General features: G+C 46.0%; 1 protein-coding gene across 3 annotated transcripts in view; it reads left to right on the forward strand.

Moving 5' to 3' along the window:
- Positions 1–13529, forward strand: part of MSH3 (mutS homolog 3) — a 534775-nt gene that overhangs the window by 433363 nt on the left and 87883 nt on the right. For all 3 annotated transcript variants that reach the window (XM_063963915.1, XM_063963914.1, XM_063963916.1), the window contains 2 exons: positions 3655–3762; positions 4470–4584. In XM_063963915.1, coding sequence (XP_063819985.1) covers positions 3655–3762; positions 4470–4584 — 223 coding nt within the window. The remainder of the gene's footprint in view (positions 1–3654; positions 3763–4469; positions 4585–13529) is intronic.

Genomic DNA, 13529 nt, shown 5'->3' on the forward strand with positions numbered 1-13529 from the left:
CCTATTTTAAGACACACACACACACACACACACACATACATTATTAAATAATGTATACATGGTAGGATTTTTCATGTAATAACCTGTCCATTTTTGGTGTTAACAGAGAAAATAACACTTTAATTTCTCTCATACATTGTATGTCTAACCTTTCATATATCTCTCTTATCAGAGCTTAGCCTTTGGGCACCACTAACTTACGGTTAAGTTACCCTAGAGGAGTCTGTTGGTAGAAAGTAAAATTGGTTTTATTAATCAGTTTGATAGATGCTTCTGGCGCAGATATTTTAGACTTTGTACACTTTCATTTACAATTCACACAGCAAGAGTATTAAAAGAAAACAAAACACTGGTTCCTGTCTGCTATTTACTGAATCTATATTTACAGTTTATTATTTTCCTATCATTTACCAGCATTTTCAGAGTACTTACCAGGGCCATAACTAGGTGTGTGCTAGTGGTGCCTGGCACACAGCGCAGATGCGCTGTAGGCGCTGGACCACCAGCAGCACCAGCCTGGCAACTCCACCGCCGCACTGTGGGGTCTGGCCCGCGTCCCCCAGCCATCACCACCCGTCGCCCAGCTGCATTGCCTGGCTACCTCTCGCATAGGTAGCCGGGTAGCGCTGCAGCTCCCCCTCCCCATGTGCTGGGAGAGATGACGTCTCTCCCAGCCCACCCACAATGTCCTGCGCTGCGAAGTGCGCATCGTAGGGCGGGAAGAGGAGAGGAGATGCTTTCCAGCTGGTCACAGGTGAATATAATACTTGCACACTCTCTCTCTCTCGGACTCTGCCTGCCTAATGTGTAAAAAAGGGGAACTGTCTGCCATAATGTAAAAATGGGGAACCTGCCTAATGTGTAAAAAGGGCACTCTGCTTGCCTAATGTGTAAAAAAGGTGACTTTGCCTGCCTAATGTGTAAAAAGGGGGACTCTGCTGCTGTAATGTGTAAAAAGGAGGACTATGCCTAATGTGTAAAAAAGGGGGGATCTGTTGCTGTAATGTGTAAAAAGATGACTATGTCTGCCTAATGTGTAAAAAAGGGGGGCTCTATTGCCAAAAAACAGGGGGACTCTGCCTAATGTGTAAAAAAGGGAGACTCTGCCTGTCATAATGTGTAAAAAGGGGGACTGTGCCTGCCTAATGTGTAAAAAAGGGGACTGCTGCTATAATGTGTAAAAAAAAAAAAACCAGGTGGGGGGACTCTGCTTGCCATAACGTGTAAAAAGAGGGACTCTGCCTGCCGTAACGTGTAAAAAGGGGGACTCTGCCTGCTGTAATGTGTAAAATGGAGCTCTACCTGCCTAATGTGTAAAAGGGGACTCTGCTACAGTACTGTGTAACAGGGAGTTCTACCTGCTGTAATGTGTAAAAGAGAGCTCTGCCTGCTGTAATGTGTAAAAGTGAGCTTTGATGCCACGCCCCTTCCCCATGAAGCCACACCTCTATATTTTTGGCGAACGCCTATGGCACACACTGGCCCTGTTTTGTATACGGGGGCAATACTGTTTCTTGCACACAGCGCTAAAATGTCTAGTTACGGCACTGGTACTTACTTTGGGTGATTATACATCTGGTAGGGAATGCATGGCAGGATAGTAATGCCCCATGGGCAGATTTTCAGATGTTCCTTCGTACACACCCAAACGCACTTTGATTACAGTGCAAAATGGGAGCAAGAAATGTACTGTTAATAAAATACTGTTTTAAATGCAGAATGTATAAGTGGAATGAAGGTAAACTTTAATTTTGGAACGTGGGGGAAACATTTGTGTGTGGTCTGGGAATGTGTCAGTAGTAATATGGTGCAAACCAGGAACAACTGTATTGTGGTATTGTGCAGGTGGGTGCCTGGAAATAGATTTTTTTTTAAAACACCAATTGATTTTCACTTAGAAAACCCATAAAACAACTTTGTACTGTTTTGTGCAGCGCGTCTTTAATGAGAATCCATGTGTTCCATGATAGTCTAAACCCCTCATATCGATCCTGAGTTGACAATGAGATTTCCACCACTGACATAAAGAAATCTATTTTCCTAATCTACTAGCCAGTCCCAGCTAAGGGGAATGAGACCATTGGATTGTTTAAATACTTCATCAGTGATTTTTTTTATATATGGCAATGCTGGTTTTGATATAAAGCCAGGACCACTTAGCTGACCCTTTGTGCCATTGAAACTTTTTGTAAGATTGTCTACTATACCTTGAGTATATACCAAAAATGTGTATTCTGGAATGTGTATGTGTATACCAAAAATGTGTATTCTAGAATGCAGTGAGCTCTTAAATTGCTGCTGTGCCTCCTGTTATTTGTAAATAGAAACATGTCAGGTGCCATATATTTAGGAAGTCTTTACATGTCATGTCCTCTGTGAAGGTATTGCCATACATCCAGATAAGATCCAAGGCATGTCTCCATGAAGAAAATTTTAAGACTGTTTCATTGGGTGGTGGAAGTCTGTTGAGAATTGTTCTCCCGAGTGGAAAATTTACACTTCACCAGCCCAGGGTGTGTCCTTCTGCGTGATAGAACAAAACCTATTTGATATGAACTAAAAGGTCTTAATGTAGATCCGTTATGTTTCAAGTTTTAAAATTGTTACTTTAATTAAAATACATGTTTATGTGTGCTAAATCTTACTGTAATGGATAACAATGTTTAAAATATTACCTGCCTAAAATCTCCTGCTGAAAACTCAGAAACATGCTGTTGCTGTCATTTTGCAAGTTGTTTATAACTGACCTTACTATTTTTAACCATGGAGAGAAATCAGTGCAGGCCTCCGTTACTTTCCATGGTCATAGATGTTGCAAATGGCAACCTACATGACAAATGACAGCACCAATTCTCACTTTTTAATCGCTAAATCATATTAATCTATTAATATACAATAATTAACCTTAACAATTTTAATTAGAAAAATAATTTTCAAATGGAAATACCCTTTAATGTTCATTAATAAAATCCCAGAAGTAAACCGTTCCTGTTAATAACACAAAAATGTGAATTTCATATTTAATCTAAAAAGTGCTAAACCTGTGGTACAGTCACACTGATGGGGTTTTTAAACATTGTTTTAAATAATTTCCCTCCATTTTACCTGTACAGTGAGGGTCTTTCCCTGGTAATCACTCACTCGCCATTCAGGTAAGGAGGTTAAACTAAAATGAACCTTTAATTCATTGTGGTTGCTTCAAAGGAACTATACTGATACTGAACATGTAGGGCATCTTATTAACTTTTGTTAGCCTAGGCCACGGAAGAAAAAGCAACTGGTATTGCAGACATGTAACATACTGTAGCACTTGGCCTGCTCTTATTTGCATAATAGTCATTTAACTGGTCTGCTTTGTATTCCAATCGCACGTGCAGTGAATATAAATAGCTGCCACTAGGAAGTGCACAAGATGACGGACGAGATCCTGTTTTGTTGTCTCAATGTAAACTGCTCAAGCCCTCAAACTATTCTGGTTATGTAAAGTTTATAGAGAGAAATGACTTATTGTGTCAAGTTAATCATTTCCCACTACTTCTATTTTTCTATCGTTCTTCCAGGAACGTGTCTTAGTTACCAAAGTGTTTGCATAGTAATAGTTATTATCTGTGTACAATTGAAGATTCTAATTAATCTTGTTTTATATATATATAGCAAATTTGGAGAGCATTACCATTCATTATCTGAGGCTGTGAATCACCTAGCAACTGCTGACTGCATTTTCTCTTTGGCTGATGTGGCCAAACACAGTGATTATTGCAGGTAATCAATCTAGTGTCTGGTCGCTGCTACATAACACTCAACACTCCTAAAATACGATGCCTGTCACTAGATGTCATGTTGCTTATAGTTTTAATTTTTGAAAATCCCTGTGGACAAAGTAATTAACAAACCCACTTAGTGCACTGCTAGAACATATTGGCCCTTATTCAGATGTGGTTGGAAGCGCTCTCGCTGCTGTTAACATAGAAAAAGCAGCAATAGCACTAATACGGTAAAGCAGCAGGAGGCGTCACTCCTATTGCTGCATTACTGAGCCGAGCTGTGACCTAGTGCACAAAATCGGATCATCTCCGATACCATCGGCCTGCTGAATGACCCATATACAAGCTGGCCGCCGCAGGAGCTACCTAGAGGTCAGGAAATCTTTATCCTCTGACGGGGATCCTGGCCCCGTCCCTCCTCTGCAACAGCCATCACAGCCCCCTCCCCACCTCCAAATGGCATCAGCCTGTCAATCTCTGACAGTCTGATGCCAATCTGTGTTCATCGTCACAGAAGCAGCACCTCCAGCCACATCTGAATGAGGGCCATTGTGCAAAAAGTAGGCAAAATTAAAAAGGGTTGTAAATATCTTCAGTAAAGAAAAAAAAAATGTTGGTGTATTTGGCTGACACATAAGAAAATCTTTGTTGCTCTATTCAAGAACTTGCAAAAAAAATAAAAAATTGTAAAAAATGTATTTCCAGACCAACAGTGCATGATTGTGGAAGTCAAGTAATTATTAAAAATGGCCGCCATCCTGTGATTGACTTATTACTGGAAGAGCAAAATCAGTATGTCCCGAACAGCACCAGCCTGTTAGTAAGTAATAAAAGTTTTTTTGTGTTTTTTGGTCCAATGTGTGCTCCATATACTGTTCCAATTGTTATGCAGAATTTGATGGATTTCCAATATATACGCTTATGGCGTATAGTTCAGACTTACATCTGTCCATAAACGAGGTATAATTTAAGTTTCACAGCAATTAATCAAAGCTACAAAGATGCAGTATCAGCACTTGCAGCTCAGGTCCCAGTTGTTTTCAGTGGGGATGGCATTAAGGAGGTCTTTAACAATTACCAAAAATCTTATCTAGCGCCATCTTCGGTGTGGAGCAGTCTGACTGTAGACGGATCTGCCTCTCCTTTTCCAGTGAGCTGGACCTGATTGTGATGCCCATTCTAGTGTTTTTGTTGTGCACATGCTTGGCCAGAGTTAAAGTGTTAGCATTCACTATCACTTTACCCATCCGTGCTATGGGCCCTGCTCACAGCCCATGTTCCGGCGACTCCACATTGATAAATAGCATCCCAAAAAGTTGGTACTTATTGTTGCGGTAAGGAATGGTAATTTTCAGGGCTTCCTAGCAATTTTGTAATAAATACGGGTCTCCTTGTGCTCGGCACCGCCTAACCATTGGCGCCATATGCAGCCGCCCAGGGTTGCCTTATAGTAGTGCAAGCCCTGATTTTTACCTTAAATTTGTCAAATGTCAAACTGAGAATATATTTAAGATCATAAGCTTTGATGTTAGAGTATTATCTTATCTTAATCAAGAAGTCTATCTCAGATGGATATATTCAGAATCAACAGGTTTTATTTAAAGCAAGCTGTTGTAAATGCATTATCTAACATAATAGACATTGACGTTGTCTGTAAAGTGCATACTGCCATTTATGTGTTTCTATTTCCATATTAATGTAGGCTTCTCATAGAAATCGGTTGCTATGGAGAAGATCAGCCTACATTTTTAGGTCTTTACGGACACTTTTAGTACTGTTCACAATGTATGCTCTTAATTTTTTTTTATCACGTTAAGTTTTCGCCTAACCTATTGTTATTAAACCACCCAGTGTGATAACATATATCAATATCAACAAGTGTTTATGTAAGGTACAAATGTGTCCTCATACATCCAGCCTCAATACACCATGCGGTGCGAGAATGAGCCGCCAGGTCCCGCGCAACTCTGTTAATGTCTGGTGTCTTTTTTTTTTTTTTTTTTTTACTGAAAATGCATTTTAGTTGCAATGCAATGCAACTGGGACGTACGAGGGGACTGCTGATTAATTGTTATAACACTTGTATATTGTGTGTGACTAAGTCTGTATACGGAGCACAACGGAACTTGTATTGGAAAAAAACTGGCTGCTACATTGCAGCACTTCATATACAGAGTCACACACATATATACAGGTGTCTTATAGCAAATGAATCTCAGTCTCCTTGTGCGTCCTAGTCACATTTTGCGATTAAGGAGCATTATCCTCAAAAATGATGCCAGACGCTGGAAGATTATCAGACAACCTGCAATTGCCAATATGATGACTACTCCTTTGCTTCCTATGGCGCCAATGGTTAGGCGGTGCCGAGCACAAGGAGACCCGTATTTATTACAAAATTGCTAGGAAGCCCTGAAAATTACCATTCCTTACCGCAACAATAAGTACCGTCTTTTTGGGATGCTATTTATCAATGTGGAGTCGCCGGAACATGGGCTGTGAGCAGGGCCCATAGCACGGATGAGTAAAGTGATAGTGAATGCTAACACTTTAACTCTGGCCAAGCATGTGTACAACAAAAACACTACAATGGGCATCACAATCAGGTCCAGCTCACTGGAAAAGGAGAGGCAGATCCGTCTACAGTTAGACTGCTGTAGTGAGTACTGAGATCTATGTTGTTAATTGTTACCTGTGCTCTGTTTTAGTTCTTCTGTTACTGTAATGTTAAGTTCTGTGTACCCTGTATTGTTCTAATGTTTGCCATATGTATAGAGCTGCGAAACACTTGTGGGGCGCTATACATAAAATGTAATAATAATAATTCCCATAGGGACTGTTTCACGTGACTGCAGCAAAGATGTATCAGGACGCATCTGTATAAGCTAAAAAATATATTGTCTACTTTAACTCCAGGCATTTTCTTTTGCTTGTAAGACTAGTTCTAGCAAGTCTGTGCTGTACTTTTTAGTTTATATGTGAATTTTGAGCATATTTGTAATGCATGCATAAAAGTTTTCATGCTTTCATAGAAAGTTGACTTATTAGCTACATAATAACAACCAAAAAATACTAAACCTCAAAACCAAAGTACCGTATATACTCGAGTATAAGCCGACTTTTTCAGCACTTTTTTTTGTGCTGAAAAAGCCACCTCGGCTTATACTCGAGTCAGTGCAGGCAGAGGCAGAGCAGTGTGAAGGAGGGACATGGAGCGCACAGCGCGCGGCGCTCCTGTGTCCCTCCTGCATCTCCGGCGGCAGCAGCGGCGGTTCTATTACAGGAAATACCCGTTCGTGACCTCTGATCACGAACCGGCACTTCCTATAATAGACCCGCCGCGGCCGCCGAAGATGCAGGAGGGACACAGGAGAGCCGCGCACGCTGTGTGCTTCGTGTCCCTCCAGAAGACAGCGCGGGATCGACGGAGGGGTAAGTAACAGCACTGTGGGGCATACCTGGCACTTGGGGAGGGAACGTATCTGGCAGCACTGTGGGGGCATATCTGGCAGCACTGTGGGGGCATATCTGGCAGCACTGTGGGGGCATAACTGGCAGCACTGTGGGGGCATATCTGGCAGCACTGTGGGGGCATATCTGGCAGCACTGTGGGGGCATATCTGGCAGCACTGTGGGGGCATAACTGGCAGCACTGTGGGGGCATATCTGGCAGCACTGTGGGGGCATATCTGGCAGCACTGTGGGGGCATAACTGGCAGCACTGTGGGGGCATATCTGGCAGCACTGTGGGGGCATATCTGGCAGCACTGTGGGGGCATATCTGGCAGCACTGTGGGGGCATATCTGGCAGCACTGTGGGGGCATATCTGGCACTATGAGGGCATATCTGGCACTGAGGGCTGTGTACGGCTAGAGCTGCATTTCCCACCCTAGGCTTATACTCGAGTCAATAAGTTTTCCCAGGTTTTTGTGGTAGAATTAGGTGCCTCGGCTTATATTCGGGTCGACTTATACTCGAGTATATACGGTATATTTTTTGTAAAACAAAGTTTCTTCTGCTAATGTGACCAGACAATTATTTTGAAATTTTTCCAATTCCTGAAATGACTTACTCTTTAGTAAGTAGACCAATGGAAATGGAAATACTTGCACAGATATTTTTTTTGCTTTGCTGTATCTATTGTTGTTCTGTCTATATCTATTGCAGCACAGACGTAGGTCTAGCCCAATCAGTCTTATGTTTGGTGGCAAGTTTACTAGCTCTGTCAACATTCTGGGGCCTGATTGGTTGCAGGTTGATTCCAGCCCTGCCTTATTCCGGCACTCAGACCCGGCGCTACCCGCTCAGCAAAGGGATGCAAAGCAGGTCGGCGCCTGGCTGATGAGGCGCTCTTCCTGCTTTGCATCCCTGCTGCTGCGCCGCCTGTCCCCTCTGAGTCTGCTGCTGCCGACTGCTGTGCCTGTCACTGCATGACAGGCAGCAGCGCCGACAGCTTGTTGCCCTCCACCGCCCCCTCCTCCATTGACAGTGACCGTGACCAGACAAAAGAAGGCTGGGCTACACGTGCAGGAAGGGGGCGGAGTCGTAAGGACAGAAGTGGCGGAGTCACGCAGATGAAAAGGGGTGGAGCTAAATGAGACCCAGGCTGAGGCAGATCCCATCCGGCCAACCAGACTGTGTTAAGTGGATAGAAAGAAAGTGAGAGTATGTGTGTGTATGTAATGAGTGTGTGTGTGTGTGTGTGTGTGTGTGTGTGTGTGTGTGTGTGTGTATAAGTGTGTAAGTATGAGAAAAAGCCGCGAATGCTGCATCATAGGATATATATATATATATATATATATATATATATATATATTTCTCTAACGTCCTAGTGGATGCTGGGGACTCCGTAAGGACCATGGGGAAAAGACGGGCTCCGCAGGAGACTGGGCACTCTAAAGAAAGATTTAGTACTATCTGGTGTGCACTGGCTCCTCCCTCTATGCCCCTCCTCCAGACCTCAGTTAGAATCTGTGCCCGGACAGAGCTGGGTGCTTTTAGTGAGCTCTCCTGAGCTTGCTAATAAGAAAGTATTTTAGTTAGGTTTTTTATTTTCGGAGAGCTTCTGCTGGCAACAGACTCTCTGCTACGTGGGACTGAGGGGAGAGAAGCAAACCTACTAACTGCGGCTAGGTTGCGCTTCTTAGGCTACTGGACACCATTAGCTCCAGAGGGATCGAACACAGGACCTGACCTTGTCGTCCGTTCCCGGAGCCGCGCCGCCGTCCCCCTTGCAGAGCCAGAAGACAGAAGCCGGCAGAAGCGGAGAAGACATCGAAATCGGCGGCAGAAGACTCCTGTCTTCACATGAGGTAGCGCACAGCACTGCAGCATTGCGCCCACACTAACCCACACACTCCGGTCACTGTAGGGAGCAGGGGGGGGGCGCCCTGGGCAGCAATTGATACCTCCTGGCGAAAGCTGCATATAGACAGTTGGACACTGTTATATGCATGAGCCCCCGCCATTATTTTTACACAAAATCGCGGGACAGAAGCACCGCCGCTGAGGGGGCGGGGCCTTCTTCCTCAGCACTCACCAGCGCCATTTTCCTTCCACAGCTCCGCTGAGAGGAAGCTCCCCAGGCTCTCCCCTGCAGAATCACGGTAGAAGGGTAAAAAAGAGAGGGGGGGCACATAAATTTAGGCGCATTAATCATATACAGCAGCTACGGGGTAAACACTAAGTTACTGTGTAATCCCTGGGTTATATAGCGCTGGGGTGTGTGCTGGCATACTCTCTCTCTGTCTCTCCAAAAGGCCTTGTGGGGGTCCTGCCCTCATTTAGAGCTTCCCTTGTGTGTGTGGTGTGTCGGTACGCGTGTGTCGACATGTTTGACGAAGAGGGCTATGTGGAGGCAGAGCAAGTGCAGTTGACTGACGTGTCGCCGCCGACGGTGCCGACACCTGATTGGATGGATATGTGGAAGGTGTTAAATGATAATGTAAACTCCTTACATAAAAGGTTGGATAAAGCTGATACCTCGGGCCAGTCAGGGTCTCAACCCATGCCTGATCTTACAGCGCAGAGGCCCTCAGGGTCTCAAAAGCGCCCACTATCCAAAATGGTTGACACAGATGTCGACACGGATTCTGACTCCAGTGTCAACGACGATGATGCAAAATTGCAACCGAAAATGACAAAAGCTATACGCTACATAATTATAGCGATGAAGGATGTTTTACACATATCAGAGGTGAACCCTGTCCCTGACAAGAGGGTTTATATGTATGGGGAGAAAAAGCAAGAGGTGACTTTTCCCCCTTCACATGAGTTAAATGAGTTATGTGAAAGAGCGTGGGATTCCCCAGATAAGAAAGTCCTGATTTCCAAAAGGTTACTTATGGCGTACCCTTTCCCGCCAGAGGACAGGGTGCGCTGGGAATCCTCCCCTAGGGTAGATAAAGCTCTCACACGCTTATCTAAGAAGGTGGCCCTGCCGTCACAGGATACGGCCGCCCTAAAGGATCCTGCAGATAGAAAGCAGGAAAGTATCCTGAAATCTCTTTATACACATTCAGGGACTCTACTGAGGCCGGCAATTGCGTCGGCGTGGATGTGTAGTGCTGTAGCAGCGTGGACAGATAATCTGTCTGAGGTACCTTGGACAGGGGCATATAAAAGACACTGTCCTATATATGAGGGATGCCCAGGGGGACATTTGCCTACTGGGCTCTAGAATTAATGCAATGTCCATTTCTGCCAGGAGGGTCCTGTGGACTCGGCAGTGGACAGGTGATGCCGACTCCAAAAAACACATGGAGGTGTTACCTTACAAGGGTGAGGAATTGTTTGGGGACGGTCTCTCGGACCTGGTTTCCACAGCTACTGCTGGGAAGTCAAACTTTTTGCCATATATTCCCTCACAACCTAAGAAGGCACCGTATTACCAAATGCAGTCCTTTCGCGCACAAAGAAGCAAGAAGGTCAGAGGTGCTTCCTTTCTTGCTAGAGGCAGGGGTAGAGGAAAAAAGCTGCACCTTACAGCTAGTTCCCAGGAACAGAAGTCCTCCCCGGCTTCCACTAAATCTACCGCATGACGCTGGGGCTCCACGGGTGGAGCCAGGAGGGGTGGGGGGCGCGTCTCCGACATATTCAACGCCCTGAGTCAAGCGGAGCCCCTGCTTCGCAACCAACCGGTGCTGATTCAGTCAGAAAACATCACCGCGGTGGCTCATGTAAACCGCCAGGGCGGCACAAGAAGCAGAGTCGCGATGGCGGAAGCCACCAGGATTCTTCGGTGGGCGGAGAATCACGTGCAAGCACTGTCAGCAGTGTTCATTCCGGGGGTGGACAACTGGGAAGCAGACTTCCTCAGCAGGCACAACCTTCACCCGGGAGAGTGGGGACTTCATCACGAAGTCTTCATTCAGATTACAAATCGATGGGAACTGCCACAGGTAGACATGATGGCGTCCCGTCTCAACAAAAAGCTACAACGGTATTGCGCCAGGTCAAGAGACCCTCAGGCGATAGCTGTGGACGCCCTGGTAACACCGTGGGTGTTCCAGTCGGTCTATGTGTTTCCTCCTCTTCCTCTCATACCCAAGGTGCTGAGAATCGTAAGAAGAAGAGGAGTGAGAACAAAACTCATTGTTCCGGATTGGCCAAGAAGGTCTTGGTACCCGGAACTGCAAGAAATGCTCACAGAGGACCCATGGCCTCTGCCTCTCAGACAGGACCTGTTGCAACAGGGGCCCTGCCTGTTCCAAGTCTTACCGCGGCTGCGTTTGACGGCATGGCGGTTGAACGCCGGATCCTAGCGGAAAAAGGCGTTCCGGAGGAAGTTATTCCTACTCTGATAAAGACTAGGAAGGACGTGACAGCAAAGCATTATCACCGCATATGGCGAAAATATGTTGCTTGGTGGGAGGCCAGGAAGGCCCCTACAGAGGAATTCCAACTGGGCAGATTTCTGCACTTTCTACAGTGTGGAGTGACTATGGGCTTGAAGTTGGGATCCATAAAGGTCCAGATTTCGGCCCTATCCATTTTCTTTCAAAAGGAACTGGCGTCTCTTCCTGAAGTTCAGACATTTGTTAAGGGAGTGCTGTATATTCAGCCCCCTTTTGTGCCACCAGTGGCACCTTGGGATCTCAACGTGGTGTTGGGTTTCCTGAAATCCCACTGGTTTGAACCACTTAAGACCGTGGAGCTAAAGTATCTCACGTGGAAGGTGATCATGCTATTGGCCTTAGCTTCGGCTAGGCGTGTGTCAGAATTGGCGGCTTTGTCATGTAAAAGCCCCTATCTGGTTTTTCATATGGACAGGGCAGAATTGCGGACTCGTCCCCAATTTCTGCCAAAGGTGGTGTCATCTTTTCATTTGAACCAACCTATTGTAGTGCCTGCGGCTTCTCGTGACTTGGAGGATTCCAGGTTACTAGATGTAGTCAGGGCTTTGAAGATTTATGTAGCCAGAACGGCTGGAGTCAGGAAAACTGACTCGCTGTTTATTCTGTATGCCCCCAACAAGTTGGGTGCTCCTGCTTCAAAGCAAACCGTTGCCCGCTGGATCTGTAACACGATTCAGCAGGCTCATGCTGCGGTGGATTGCCGCATCCAAAATCAGTGAAAGCCCATTCCACAAGGAAAGTGGGCTCTTCTTGGGCGGCTGCCCGAGGGGTCTCGGCATTACAGCTTTGCCGAGCTGCTACTTGGTCGGGTTCAAACACATTTGCAAAATTCTACAAGTTTGATACCCTGGCTGAGGAAGACCTTGTGTTTGCTCATTCGGTGCTGCAGAGTAATCCGCACTCTCCCGCCCGTTTGGGAGCTTTGGTATAATCCCCATGGTCCTTACGGAGTCCCCAGCATCCACTAGGACGTTAGAGAAAATAAGATTATACTCACCGGTAAATCTATTTCACGTAGTCCGTAGTGGATACTGGGCGCCCGTCCCTAGTGCGGACTTTCTGCAATACGTGTATATAGTAATTGCTTAATAATGGGTTAGGTTATGTTGGCATCCATTGTTTGATGCCCTGTTGTTGTTCATACTGTTGACTGGATAAGTGTATTACAAGTTATACGGTGTGATTGGTGTGGCTGGTATGAGTCTTACCCGGGATTCCAAAATCCTTTCCTTATAATGTCTGCTCTTCCGGGCACAGTTTCCTTAACTGAGGTCTGGAGGAGGGGCATAGAGGGAGGAGCCAGTGCACACCAGATAGTACTAAATCTTTCTTTAGAGTGCCCAGTCTCCTGCGGAGCCCGTCTATTCCCCATGGTCCTTACGGAGTCCCCAGCATCCACTACGGACTACGAGAAATAGATTTACCGGTGAGTAAAATCTTATATATATATATTAGCTTACCAGGCACTTCACATTAGGGAATACACTTCAGCTCTGTGTGTTTTCTTCTCCCTTTGAATTGTGGGGGTCATTCCGACCCCATCGCTTGCTGCAGTTTTCGCAGCACAGCGTTCAGGTCGGAACTGCGCATGCGCTGGCGCCGCAGTGCACCGGCGCATGGCAGCTTTCATTGCCGAGTGATCGCCTCTGAGACAGAGGCGGTCGCTGGACGGGAGGGGGCCGAACGGCTGCGTTAAGCCGCCGTTTAGGGGGAGCGGGCCACAATTAACTCCCGGCCAGCCGCAGGAGCTGCGCTGGCCGGGAGTTACTCCTCAAATACAAAAGCATCGCCGCTGTGCGATGCTTTTGTATTTGTGGGGGGAGGGGGGGGGCGGACTGGCATGCGGGGCGGATTAGCCCTGTGCTGGGCGTCCCCCCGCATATCAGGGAAGATGATCGTAGCTGTGCC

This window comes from Pseudophryne corroboree, chromosome 1 (genome assembly GCF_028390025.1).
Source record: "Pseudophryne corroboree isolate aPseCor3 chromosome 1, aPseCor3.hap2, whole genome shotgun sequence".
Lineage (NCBI taxonomy): Eukaryota > Metazoa > Chordata > Amphibia > Anura > Myobatrachidae > Pseudophryne > Pseudophryne corroboree.